We start from the raw sequence: 14,813 nt of genomic DNA, 5'->3' as shown, positions 1-14,813 counted from the left end.
ATATGGACTCGGATGCCAAGCCACGGTTCTTTAAGCCCAGGCCAGTTCCTTATGCTATGAAAAGTATTGTGGAGGAGGAGCTGAACTGTTTGCAGAAAATGGGTATCATAGAGCCTGTACAATTCTCAAGGTGGGCGGCTCCTATTGTTCCAGTACTAAAGGAAGACAAAACGGCAAGGATATGTGGCGACTACAAGCTGACAGTGAACCAGTGCTCTACGCTGGAGGAGTATCCGTTGCCACGGGTGGATGACCTGTTCGCGACCCTGTCAGGGGGGAAGCTCTTCACAAAACTGGACATGAGCCATGCCTACCAACAACTGCTGCTTGACGAGGAGTCGAGAGAGTTTGTCACAATCAACACACACAAGGGGTTATTCAAGTACAACCGCCTAGTGTTTGGAGTGGCGTCCAGCCCCGCCATTTTCCAAAGAACAATGGACACCTTGCTGCAGGGAATTCCTCACGTGGCAGTGTATCTGGATGACATCTTGATCACAGGGGCCACGGAGGAGGAGCATCTGGCTAACCTAGAGCAGGTGCTGAAGAAGATGTCTGACGCAGGACTGCGTTTGAAACGACGCAAGTGCGTGTTCATGGCGCCCAGTGTAATGTACCTGGGTCACAAGATCACAGCAGAGGGGCTCTGGCCCTTGGAGGACAAAGTGCGAGCCATCAAAGAGGCACCAAGTCCCAAGAGTGTACCTGAACTCAGATCTTTTCTAGGTCTGGTAAATTATTATGGCAAGTTCTTACATGACCTTTCACAGGTCCTGGCCCCACTGTACAAGTTGCTGTGCATGGACACTAAGTGGCAGTGGGGTGAAGAGCAGGAGAGAGCATTCAAGGCAGTGAAAGGGCTCCTCCACTCAACAAAGTTGCTTGTTCATTATGACCCAGCTAGAGAGATCACGCTTGCCTGTGATGCCTCGCCCTATGGCGTGGGGGCAGTCCTTTCTCATATAATGGAGGATGGCTCTGAGAAGCCTATTGGTTTCTCTTCCCGCACCCTGAACGCCGCCGAGAGGGGGTACTCACAGTTGGACAAGGAGGGGCTGGCCATTGTGTTCGCTGTAAAGCGGTTTCACCAGTACCTGTATGGCCGTCCATTTACCATTCATACGGACCATAAACCTCTGATGAGCCTGTTCAGCGAGACTACATGCATCCCACCGCTTGCCTCAGCCAGAATACAGCGTTGGGCCCTCACCTTGTCCGCCTACCAGTATACTATTGTGTACAGAGCAGGTAAAGATAATTCAAATGCTGATGCACTGAGTCGACTGCCTTTACCTGATACACCTGCTACTACTTATGTGCCGCCCGAGACTGTGTTTTCCTTGCAGAGAGTGGCAGAGACACCTGTGAAGGCAACACAGATCCGGCAGTGGACAGAGAGAGATCCAACCCTGTCCCAAGTTAAGACTTTCTTGTTGCAAGGGTGGCCCAGTGAGGTGGAAGGTGAGGACCTTAAACCCTATGCAAAACGCAAGACAGAACTGAGTTTGCAAGATGGATGCATTCTCTGGGGCACGAGAGTGGTCGTACCGCCCCCGGCTCGTCCACGGATTGTGGAGGAGATTCACGAGACTCATCCAGGTGTGTCTCGAATGAAAAGCTTTGCAAGATCCTATGTCTGGTGGCCGAAAATGGATCTGGAGTTGGAGTACAAGGTGAAATCATGCACACAATGCCAGATCAACCAGAACATGTCGCCACCAGCACCACTGCACCCATGGGAGTGGCCAGACCGTCCATGGTCTAGGCTACATGTGGACTTTGCAGGCCCGTTTATGGGACATATGTTCTTTATAATGGTAGATGGTCATTCCAAGTGGATAGAGGCCCACATCATGAGCAACATTACCGCCCCCATGACCATAGACAAATTAAGACAAGTGTTCTCAGTTCACGGTTTGCCTGATTCTCTCGTGAGCGATAATGGCCCAACGTTCACCAGTGAGCTGTTCAGTGAGTTCATGCAGCAGAATGGCATTCATCACATCCGGACGGCTCCTTTCCATCCTGCTTCAAATGGCCTAGCCGAGCGGGCTGTTCAGACAGTCAAGGAGGGCCTGAAGCGATTGACAGGAGGCTCTGTTAGCACACGACTATCACGTTTCCTGTTTAATTATCGCCTCACTCCTCAGACTACAACTGGACGCACACCAGCCGAGATGTTGATGGGGCGTCGGCCCAAGTCAAAATTGGACCTGCTGCGTCCCGACCTGAAGGCAAAGGTGGAGAGAAAACAGGAGAAAATGAAGGAAGGACATGATCAACATGCACGAGAGAGACAGTTAAAACAAGGTGACAATGTCTATGTGAAGGATTTCAGTGATAACAACAACCAGAAATGGCTGCCTGGGGTTATTCTTAGGCAGAGTGGTCCAGTCTCACATGTTGTCAAGCTGAGGGAGGGACGGGAGTTCCGCAGACATCAGGACCATGTGCGCCTGCGTTATGATGCAGGTCCAGACACAGAGACAGTCACACAGTTGCCGTTGAGTTACCCTATTGAGGGAACAGGTGCCACTGTGCCTGTACCCGAGCGAGAGACACTGGCAGAGGTGTCTGTGCCCCCTGAACAGGTTGAACATTCTCCCACACATTCTCCCACACACGCACAGACCCCTCTCATGTCCCCAGCACCAGATCCTCTCAAATCACCATCACCAGTGGTGACTGCGGAAACACCCGGGGTGGTGCGCAGGTCACAGCGTGCCCGTAGACCTCCCGATAGATTTGGGTTTTGATATATTTTGAAGAAAAAAATTATTATGCGTCATGCCTGCAGATGGAGCTGTTGACCATGAATCCCAGTGTCACAGGTTTGGGGGTTAAAAGGGATTACTTCCGGTGCTACCGGCAGATAGGAAATGTAGCCGCTAGCATGTAGCTATGTTTGTTACCACCACAGTGTTCTGTACATGTATTGTCACATACGAGTCTTGAGATAAAGAGAATCAAAGATATCAAAGCGTGAGTGTGTTCCTTCTTGGAGTGAAGTTACCACAGAACCACTGCAGCATCGTTGATCTAATCAGAAGTGAAATAGGAGAAGTACAGGAGATGGCCATTTCTGTAGCCTAGCCTTCTTTAAGAGAATGCTGTCCATTCCATCAAGAATTCTAGTTCAAGTATAGAATCAAGTCAGAACACAGTTATTTACAAGCTTGGGCTTTATAAAGGGCTGTTGCACTCAGTACACTACTGTATGGCTCAGAATCTTGGGTCCTCTACAGCGGGGGTTCCCAACCTTTCTGTTACCACGGACCAGCTGACAGTTCATTAAAAAAACAGGAGTTGACTGCCAGTCAATGACACATCACTGGCTGCTATTTATATATTATTATATCACTACATAATGTTATATCATTGACCTAAATGACGTTATATCAGCAAGGATAGGGTGATTAAAGAAGGTTATGTCAGTATCAGAAATGACTTTGGACAGGTAGAAAACTTTAGTTAAACTTGCAGAGTGACGCATTACTTTACCTGAGTTACATCTTCTGATAGTTGTACTTGAATGTTGACATAAAATAATAATCCCGTTTAGTGTTTCATTAGCGCGATCATGACAAAATAGGCTACAGCTTGTAGCGACGGTGCACATCAACACACGTTGGAACAAAGACAAAAGATAGCAAGGATTCAACAGTGATGTCACTACAGGAAGTAGCACGGACGAAGCTGTTTATAAACCATAGTGACATCACTGACGAATCCTTGGTATCTTCATGTGACCGACTCAACTTCTCTCGGCTCTATGGAAAATCCTGGCGACGCGAAGGTTATAGATTTACGGCGGGGAAAACTTGGAATTCGCGGCCGCCTTCTCGCCGGTGGTACATGTCCCACAGACCGGCACCGGTGCTTGGGAACCCCTGCTCTACAGGAAGCAGCTGAGGCTGCTTGAGTGCTTCTATCAACGTTGCCTGTGCTTTATCTTAAATATCAGATGGCAGGACAGCATTACCAACATGGAAGTAAATGGAAGTCCTGGAGAAAGCTCAGTTACCACCTTGCCGGTTCGTCAGCTGCGGTGGACCGGGCATGTCTCACGCATGGAGGACACCAGGCTGCCAAAAGCAGTCCTTTACAGTGAGCTGTGTCAGGGGAAGTGGGACAGAAGTGGACGGAAAGACGTAAACGCTTAAAAGACCAGCTCAAATACCAACTTACTGTTGCAGGCTTGGAGATTAAAACGTGGGAGTACATGGCCACTGATGAAAACTCTTGGCGCTCTGCAGTAAACGACGTAAAGCTCATCAACATCAAGCAGAAAGCTACAATGAACAAATGTGCTCGTCGAAAGGGCGACAGATCCACCCTCTACCTCTACCGCAGCCACACCAGGCCAGGAGTTCAAGTGCACCAGTTGCCAGAAAATCTGTCGGTCAAGGATCGGCTTATATAGTCATCAACGTGCCTGACTCAAAGGAAAGCAAAAGGACTCCAAACTCTAATCTCCTCCTGTGATCTTAACAAGCGAAGAACCAGCCATCGTGTGTGTGCGTGCGTGCGTGCGTGCGTGCGTGTGTGTGTGTTATCCTGCAAGATGTGTTTTTAAGCCTGTTAAAATAACATGAGAAATATCCCCTACAGCAGGTGAATAACAAAATGTGATATATTAGGCCTATGGTCAAACATGAAGGCATTTATTAGCACCTTAATTAATAACTTATCATTATTGCCCCCCCCCCCCCCCCCCGGGATCTAGTCACCCCACTTTTGAGTATGTTTAGGCCCTCAAAATAGAAATAATGAACGCTTATAATAGGGCTTTCTATAGGGCTTTGTGCTGGTGCAGTGCTCGGGCCCTAATGATAGTTAGTGTCTTCTGGCAAGATACATACCTTCACTTCCCTTCTGAGTTCTTGCATACGTGTCTGCTTTCTTAAAGACAAAAAAGAGAGAGAAGGGGTGTCATTATAATTGTAGATCTGCGTATGAAGATTGAGGATACTATGAAGTGAACACGATCTACATCTGCTTAACATGCAAGTTTCATTCTATCTCACTTAATTCCCCTGCCTGCCGAACAAGTGATCTGACTAGTACGAGTCTCTATTACAGCAACAAGGACACAATCGCCTTCTGGCTATTCCACCCATGAACTGTATGATAATCTATGCCACCCAGACATACCTTTATTAATGTATGTTATCTTTATTTTTACCAGGTTATTTCCAATCACTTTACTGTATTATCTATTTTTTCAAGAGAGACCTACAACATATTACATGTAACTTATTACTCGGAGCAATTTCCAAAGTGCCAAACCGGAGTAAACTTCAGCAAACAACAAGGCAGGAGGTCTGCTCATACACAAAGACCTCAACGATGAAAAGTTTGAGAAGTAAATGGAATAAATTGAGTGTAAGGAAAATTGATAAGTGCTACAAAGTAACTATAGCAGGTAAACATCAAACGTAGCATCTGTCTGAACAACAAACCATCTAGCATAGGTTACTTACATCTGTGGACAACGAACAACATATATAATATCAAAAAAATAATCCAAGTGAATAAACTAGACAGTCAAATATAAATATAATCAGCAACTAGGGAAGTTATAAGTACAGATACATCATCATCAGCTGCCACATTACAGGATGAAATGACAGTGACTGCATTTTTATTTTCAACATTCATTCCTTTTCCATGTTCCCTGAGGACTTTAAAGGTTCAACCAGCAAAGTTTTCAGATGAAAAGGTTTATTGTCGTTGTCGGGTGTGAACATCTTGAATGTCCAAAACTGTTACTTTTCAGGAAATAAATAATTATAAAAAAATACCTGTGTTCCAATGGATCAAATGTAGTTATTATTTAGTCACAAGCTCATATTAATACTTTTCATTGGTTGAATATTTAAACAAATCCACAGACAAACATAACCACTTTCACACACAAACAAAAAAGCAAAAATAGAAGATCTACAAGCTCAAAAAGTGTTGCAATGCTTTGCGTTGTGAGCTTGAAGGTTGGCTATTTTTGCTACCTTTGTGTGACACTAGTATGGTGAAGTAGGGCATTAATTTACGGGAGGGGAGAAAAAACTATAATATGAGGTTTCTGCCAACAACAACGATTATATTCTGACCTGGGATGGACGCTGGATGGACCTCAGACGGTGTTCCTCATGAAGCCCAGTGGACTGACAGCCAGAGCACAGGTCATAGGACTCAGGACACACTGTACACTTATACCTGATCCCGAAAATATCTCCCTTACAGCCGTCACAATACACACCAGGGTGCCGCATGCAAGGATCTGGCAAACAAAACAAGATAAATGTATCAGTATGAATTGAGTAAAATACTAGAACAACTGCTCTTCGGAGCACAGGTCTACGCCAGGCAGCAAAAATTGACCTCATGGTGGCGCTATAGCAGGACAATGTGAATACTTTTGAACCGGGGTTCTACCGCGGCCAACTGGGAGTGTGCATTAAAAGTTTCTCAATGATGGGACCAGCAATGCTTGTGGCACTATGTGCAAATGAGCTTCTCCTGCAAACTTTGAAAGCCAATCGTAGTCAAACAAAGATCTGACATCTGACGTGATACATCTTGATCACATGACACAAATCCAACGTTCAAAAACCTTGCTATAACCTTCAAAAGTTATAGCAAAAGTGAGGAACAATAAACTATCGACCAATCAGAAAAGGGTGTGTGTCTAAGTAACACCAATGAAGAACAAGGACTTGAAACCGAGCCCAAAGAGGCCACTCACAAGCAGGTCAAAAGTTATGGCAAAATATAGGAATTTACAAATATCGACCAATCAAAAAATCACATTACACCAATGAAAGACATGGACTCTGATCTGATTCCAATGACACCACCCTCAAGTCAGTATGGTAATCAGCTCAAAAGTTACGTAGAAAATCTTCACCTTGTAGATCGGCTATTTTCACTTCCTGTTTGGCGGTGAAACATGGACGCTTAACGCCAGGGTTACACCGTTTTACGAAAACTCACAAATGTGATAACTTTGCATCGTTATGGTCTTTTATGCCTGATCAGCGAGTTTGAGGTGGATCTGACCACCCTCCTAGGAGAAGTTTGTTAAAGTACGACCCGTGAAAATGGCATGAAATGCAATGAAACGCAGCAATAAATGTAAAATGGCTGACTTCCTGTCTTGTTTAGGTTAAGGCTCCAAGAGACTTTTATTATGTAAGTCGGGACATGATACATGAGTGTATCAATACATGTAGGTGAAACCGTATTGTTGGGCTTCAACTTTGACATTTCGTAGGGTGCGTTATTGAGCCATGAATTATTTGAAAGAATTGCCAGTTGTGATGTGTGTGCAAAGTTGCGCAACTTTTTGAATACGGTTAGGTCCTCAAAAATGCGATTCATTTGTGCTACAATTATAAAGCTGCAAGCAGCGATGACTGGGCCCTCACATCTCTGTCCACGTTAGGGGCAAAGAGTCTCCTACTGAGTCTCCTATTGACCGATGACCCGGTCAATCTGCATGTGACCGATGACCCGGTCACTTAAGTACTTAAGTGATTATAGTGAGTAAAAAGTAACTTAATTAAGTAAAAGTACTTATAATGAATCAAAGTACTTAATTTGTTTCACCCTCAAAACCGTCAAAATTCAATGTTTACATGTTTGAGAATGGGAGAAACTTTTCCTCAAATGGCATTTGCTATTAGCAGTAAAATAAAGTTTGGATTCATGAAAAATAAATGACTTTTTACCTTCTATGGAATATGGTCAAATTTGACCATTAACACCACAGACGTCACTATTTTGAATATATTACCAATTTGTTTAAGTTAAAAAACAAAAACAAGTTAATTTAATGTCGTTGCTCCTTTAATGAAGCCCAGACAGCTCATGAGTCTTACCTGTCTCATCCTCAGATGCATCCAGATCTTTCACAAAGTTGGAAGGGAAAATCCCAAACTTGCCATTCAAGCTGCCGTACCACCAGCCATCTTCAACCTGAAGGTACAAGACATAAAGCATTGTTTATCCACCTGTACTAAAAATGTCAAGTTATGGCTGTTTAAACCCCAGCCAATAGGAATACAGAAGGGGCGGGGCTTCATCAATTACATCTTGTCCCTATTGGTGGTCTAAGTCCACAAACCATGGTTGGAGACCGTAGCATGCTGCGAACTGGAGTTATGGCTGTTTAAAGCCCAGCCAATAGGAAGACAGAGGGGGACTCCTGGGGGTCCCCGGACCGCACTTTGCTAACCATTGGGATGTCTGGCCAATGAGAGGAGAGATGAAATAGCCGATCTACAAGCTCACAATTAAAGCATATTTGTAGCAGCTGTTGCTATAGGTTGCGTCTTAACGATAGACCTGTTTAAAGGACAACTTTGGTTTTTTACAACCAAGGTTTATATTTTAGCTTGTAATTAAAGTAAATTAAAGATGAGTGTTATTTTTTTTTGCATTTACTGCTTTCTATAGTTTTAGCAATTTTCGCTATATTTTTTACAGTGGGCGGGGCATTCTGTCCAGTGGCTAAAATATGCTTTTTTTTACACAATAACCCGGCGATTTTTATTTACAGTAGCTCTTCTAGCCCCCAATAACTCACATCTGGCCATCAAAGACCACAGGACCTTTTATTTTTGTAGATCTGCTATTTTCCAAATAGCTGATGCATGTTAAAGTGCTCATGTGGCCCATAGTCGCTTCTTTTGGGCTGGTTTTCCTAGACCTGGTTGCTTGTTTCACTCACAAAATCTGGCAACAGGCTTCATCGATCTGCTATTTTCAGCAAAGATATTTAATGTAGAGCCAAAACAGAATTTTTACCTTTATTGTGTAAAAAAAAGCATATTTTAGCCACCGGACAGAATGCCCCGCCCACTGTAAAAAATATAGCGAAATTTGCTAAAACTATAGAAAGCAGTAAATGAAAAAAAAATAACACTCATCTTTAATTTACTTTAATTACAAGCTAAAATATAAACCTTGGTTGTAAAAAACTAAAGTTGTCCTTTAAACAGAGAATAATGGCAAACGGCTATATCCGAACAAATGGCTGTATCGCAGAAAGTAAATGTCAAATGCAATTTTTTTACTGTGAGTGGCCCAAGATATTGAGGCACGTTGGTGTTGGTACGATCAAAAACATGGTTAAAAGAGCGAGTTAAGAAATTGTGTTTGTAAACAGAATGTTGCCAAATGACAAATAAATTAACTTGGAGAGTCTGATGGATCTCCTGTCACTCAGAAGGCTGTAGTTCACATTCTGTATGTCTCTATGCTTTGGTAGTCACATTGTGTGAAAGAAGACACGTGTGGCTACATAATGCCCAAAAAACATGCGTGTAAGGTGAATATTTTGGTCGTGAGGAAAAAGTATGCCAGAGTAATGAGAATGCAAAGGTGAGGTGGATTTGAAGATTAGATCCCATAGATTCTCTATATGGGATGAAAATATATGATTAAAGTTAAATATTTACTTTTAAAATTACCTTTTAAGCAAACTTTGGATGTGAATGGAGCCCTAAAGTGCACTTGGTCCGGATCAAGGACCAAATGTTTACATTGTTACATTTGGTCTGGTTAGCGTTCACCCGGAACTTTGTTAAAGGAGTAGTTCACCCCCAAAAAAATCTTATTTTCTATCAATTACACACCCTATGAATCTTTTGTTTTTGTCACATTCCTAAGCCAATAATTTGATGACCGATGATTGAGACATTAGTTTACAAACTACAATCAGGCGCTGACTCCAACTAGGTTAATTGACCCTGCAGGATGACATGACATACAAATAAACAATAAAAAAAGAAAGGCCAAAATATAGACCAGTAGCATTGCACCATTACCAGTGTAGCAGACATGGCACCAAATATATCCATATTTTATGGAGCATGGAGTTATGCCTCTGATATTCACGCGCGTGCGTGCGTGCGCGATAGAAGTGGAGCAGGACGCACGCACGCACGCACGCACGCACGCACGCACGCACGCACGCACGCACACACACACACACACACACACACACACACACACACACACACACACACACACACACACACACACACACACACACACACACACACACACACACACACACACACACACACATACAATTATTACAGCTACAATGATGTCATGTGAGAAGGGAATCATTGATGATGATTTGCATAGTGACATGAGGTCACACCTTTTGCTTGGTGTCACCCAATCACAAGAACATGGAGGGGATGATTGCTTTAAAAATGTCCTGCTCCACTTCCATACGCTCAGAAAATCTCCTACTCTAAGGCCCTGTTTAGACTGCTGTCAAATCAGATGTATTTCTCAAATCCTATCTTCACACTGCACTGTGACCAGATCTGATCTGTCACAGGTCTGTGTGTTCAGACTGATTTAAACAACGTCGACCCAAAGCCGCACTGCGTCACATGTCTGCTTTGGTTACCGTGGTAACGACGTAGGCGTCATGACTTTTACCTCTTTACATGTGTTCTTCAAATTCTTTATTTTCCTCTGTCACTGCAGATAAGACCTTGTGAACCCATCTTCTGCCATGCAGTGAGATATGTCTTCATATATTGTTTGGCTTGTACTGAGACATCCCCCCCCAAAGTGCTAGGAGACATTGCATTTCTCTGTCTGTCCACTAAATGCTGCTCTCTGCTCGCCATTTCTTCTGTAAAACTTATGCTGCACTATTGTTTTGTTTTCAATAACCCCCATTTCACCCACACAGTGGAATTTAAGACGTTTGGTAATTCCTGGCCCCCAAAACGTTCCACTCTCTCTCTTCCCCTCTTTCTTTTCCTGGGGGCCAGTCATCCAAGCTTTTGATTCCACATATATATGGAACCATATATATAGTGACTCAGGTGGTTGGAGTTTATCTGTCCCTTATCAGTTGTAACCCAGTGCCTATATCCTCCTATAATTCCACAAACCTCTGAGACCAAACGTCTGAGCCCAAAACATGTTCTGCCCGGTTCTCCTCAGTGGCTGGAGCTATTGATCTCAAATTGCACACAGCCATCGACCATTACCATGGAACTGCGAAACCCGTTTTTTGATATCACTAAATCTCAGCTGTTTATAAGCGTTTTTGTGTTCGCTGGCTCCCGGGTTGCCAGATCATGTGCGCATATCCCCCCACGGGTATGGTCTAGTCTTCAATAAACTACTTCATATTATACTTAGAAGTTGTTTGCCATCTCTCTTTAACGATAAATCATACATGGACTATACCTTGCTTATGAAAATAACTCACGTTACATTAAGTGACGTATTTTGATGTTTATGGATCATAATCATTTTTATGTTTTATGGATTATACATAATGAATACATGTCTCGTCTCATACAGCATTCCGTTGCTACACCAGTATACAGTACCAGTACATACAGCATGACTTCAATGACAAGCTCTCCTTCTTACTCCACATTACATACAGGGTGTGCAACAACATACAACAAACAATGACTGAGATGTAATATCAATGACAATGCAATTATTATATGTTTTACCCATTTTCTTATCTTGTCACAATATCATACGTTTTCCGGGTTGGAGTTGGTTAATACAGTAGCTGTCTTCCTGCTGCTTAACCTGTTAGCTAGGTGAAGGTAATAAATGTACCTCTTTAATGAAGTCAATGATGTCTCCCACTCTGAGCTCCAGTTCATCCTCATCCTGTGTCAGCAAGTCAAGCAACACCTCACACTGCCTCTTGTTCTCTGTAATGACAAAGACAAGACAGAATTATACCAGTTACACCACTAGCCTGCTCAACGGCAGAGAATATAGAGACATCACCTCTGTGTGTGTGTGTGTGTGTGTGTGTGTGTGTGTGTGTGTGTGTGTGTGTGTGTGTGTGTGTGTGTGTGTGTGTGTGTGTGTGTGTGTGTGTGTGTGTGTGCGTGTGCGTGCGTGCGTGCGTGAGAGAGTGTTTGAGAGTGTGTCTATGTGTGTGCGTGCGCGAGTGTGAACTTTGTGGGATGGGTCTTTTACCAAAAACATCATGAATCATGATGTATTCAGATTCAGCCCCTTTTTGACTATGCTTGCTCCTCTTGGTACTCCAACACCTCAGTGTCACTGAAGACTAAGCTTCAAACCTCCCAAAACAAACCATCCCTCAAAAAATGCAGTTCGCTGGGCTCATTTAAAACAGCCCCAAAAACTCATCTTTCTGGAGGCCATAAGTTTCCCGGTAGACAGACGACCCCCCTTCCCTTTTTTTGTTTATATTTTTTATTTTTCTTGCTTTTTTTTTTGTACATAGGTATTTTTTCTCTGTATCTTTATGTTGATTTGAACTGTTTGGTTGCTACTATATACTGTATGTCTATGAAATTAATTCAAGGACCCCAACGGAAACAAGTCCGCAAGGACTTTTTTAGTCGGACCTTTTAGACAAAAGTATTATAAATGTAACTGTGTTGTTACATTCTTTTGCCTAATAACATTTTCAATCAATTCAATCAATCAATATTGTCTGATTGACCCCACATTTCAATGTATTGATGGCCCACAGTCTTCTCCACCAGAAGAACGTTCACCTCACCACGGGCCAATTGCGGCCTATGAGAGCCAATTGTGTCATAACTTATCTTGACATTTTCCTGAAGATGAGGCCGTTTTATACATTTTATAGAAAACGTTGACATTTTGGCCATTAGGCCAGGCCCCTTTTTGAGACTAACAAAATAAGATTTTTTTTGGCAAATTGAGATGTGTGTGCAAAAGTTGTGAAGCGTTTTTAGGCCCTCAAAACTGCAATTAATTTGTGCTACAAATAATAATAAACACTTGCAGTGTTCGGGCCCTAATACAAAATATATAATTATAAAACATATCTATACCGTATATGACTTACAGCAGCTTTAAGCATCATAGCATCACCTGAAATACCCCCCCCCCCCCAAATAAAAACAAAAAAACATGCCTAAACCCAAATGTAATACAATATCACACAGTTTGTCTGTTCTGTTCTCTGTCCCTTTGAACAAGGACCTTGAAAGTGCAGTCAGTGCTCACCGGATAAGATGGCACAGTGAGGCAGGTGTAGCCGGCGGACAGACTTCTGAGGACACTGGATGTCAAACAGAGGACCTGCAGGAGTCCCTCCTGTTGACTGGAGACATCTTTCATCCCACTGAACAGTCCTGTAGAGGACTTCTCCTTCCCCTGCCGTTCCAAACACCAACCCTGTGTCACTGCACTGGAACAGCCCCGCCCCGGGGACCTGGAACCTGTGACACAAAACAATCATTTGCATTGATATGAAATCTATATGATATAAAACAATCATTTGTATTGATATAAAATCTATGTATGCCACTCTATAAAACAAACATTTGCATTGATACAATCTGTATTATTAGCCGTCATGTTGCCACTTCACATCAAGTTCATTTACAATCCCATCTGTTCTTCTTTTTTAATGTTTATTTAACAGGTATGATGTAAAAAACCTTGATTCAAGTAACATCAGACAGATTTATTACATGTAGGGTTTCTAGAAAAGGATAATTTGTGACCCATGATTACAGACACATAAAAGTAATATGATTAAAACAAAGAGCAATGACGTTCCTGAAATAATCATCTAAATTCATAAATCAATGGAATTCTTGACAGTGTGTGTGTGTGTGTGTATGTGCGTGCGTGCGTGCGTGCGTGCGTGCGTGCGTGCGTGCGTGCGTGCGTGCGTGCGTGTGTGTGTGTGTGTTGTGGGGTGGGTCTTAGCGATTGGTCTCTTTGATAAGAAGCTACCAATGAAGATGTTTAGGACGACTGACCTGTATTCATTGGTTGCTTGTTCTGTGAGAACGATGGGGGAGAAACTGAATGGAACCACTGGCCTGAAAGACACAAACAAGCAAACAAACACAGAAACAAAGAAAATAAATTAGATTGTGAAGGTTATAATATTTGAGCCCTGTTTTATACTACTTAAAGAATAAAAATGATAGTGAAAATAGCTAATCTACAAGCGCACACCACTTGTAGATCGGCTATTTTGGTGTAAAACTACTGTAAGTATAACTCAGACTTAAAGGTTAAAATAAAAATAAAAAAGGGTAAAAAGGTCGTAATAATATTTTTTTCTGTAAAGCTTTGATTTTATTTGTATTTCAGTAACTAGAATGTTTTTACATTTCTAGTTATTTTGATAGTTTTAGTTCACTATAATAACTCTGGTTGTCTGTTTTATTTGGCTTTGTTCTCCAGACTGTTATTAATAATATTAAGAGTAATGTAGAGTAACATAGATGAATGTAGAGACATTTATTGTGAAAATGCCAGAGAAGAGTCATCAGTATTTCAGTGTAGGAACGTATCTGTGAAGCTGTAATGATGTCATTAAAACTATTGATCTAAGATCCTTCTGACTCACCCTGCTATGAGTCAGAAGAGATCTAGTAGAACTAAGACTAGTGAAAAAAAGATCCAGTAGGACTAAGACTAGTGGAGAAGAGATCCAGTAGGACTAAGACTAGTGGAGAAGAGATCCAGTAGAACTAAGACTAGTGGAGAAGAGATCCAGTAGAACTAAGACTAGTGGAGAAGAGATCCAATAGAACTAAGACTAGAGGAGAAGAGATCCAGTAGAACTAAGACTAGCGGAGAAGAGATCCAGTAGAACTAAGACTAGTGGAGAAGAGATCCAGTAGAACTAAGACTAGCGGAGAAGAGATCCAGTAGAACTAAGACTAGTGGAGAAGAGATCCAGTAGAACTAAGACTAGTGGAGAAGAGATCCAGTAGAACTAAGACTAGTGGAGAAGAGATCCAGTAGAACTAAGACTAGAGGAGAAGAGATCCAGTAGA

The 14,813-nt window shown here is 42.5% G+C and overlaps 1 protein-coding gene across 1 annotated transcript in view; it reads right to left on the bottom strand.

The window, feature by feature from the left end:
• Positions 1–14,813, bottom strand: part of LOC311045024 (uncharacterized protein) — a 120,244-nt gene that overhangs the window by 24,820 nt on the left and 80,611 nt on the right. The window contains exons 17-22 of the mRNA XM_084056835.1: positions 13,782–13,844; positions 13,018–13,232; positions 11,617–11,714; positions 7,881–7,977; positions 6,111–6,280; positions 4,863–4,902 (exon numbers count right to left, since the gene is read on the bottom strand). Of these exons, the coding sequence (XP_083912961.1) occupies positions 4,863–4,902; positions 6,111–6,280; positions 7,881–7,977; positions 11,617–11,714; positions 13,018–13,232; positions 13,782–13,844 (683 nt within the window). The remainder of the gene's footprint in view (positions 1–4,862; positions 4,903–6,110; positions 6,281–7,880; positions 7,978–11,616; positions 11,715–13,017; positions 13,233–13,781; positions 13,845–14,813) is intronic.

Source organism: Gymnoscopelus microlampas, assembly GCF_963454915.1.
Source record: "Gymnoscopelus microlampas genome assembly, chromosome: 1".
NCBI classification, from domain to species: domain Eukaryota; kingdom Metazoa; phylum Chordata; class Actinopteri; order Myctophiformes; family Myctophidae; genus Gymnoscopelus; species Gymnoscopelus microlampas.
This window is presented reverse-complemented; position numbering and strand designations above follow the sequence as displayed.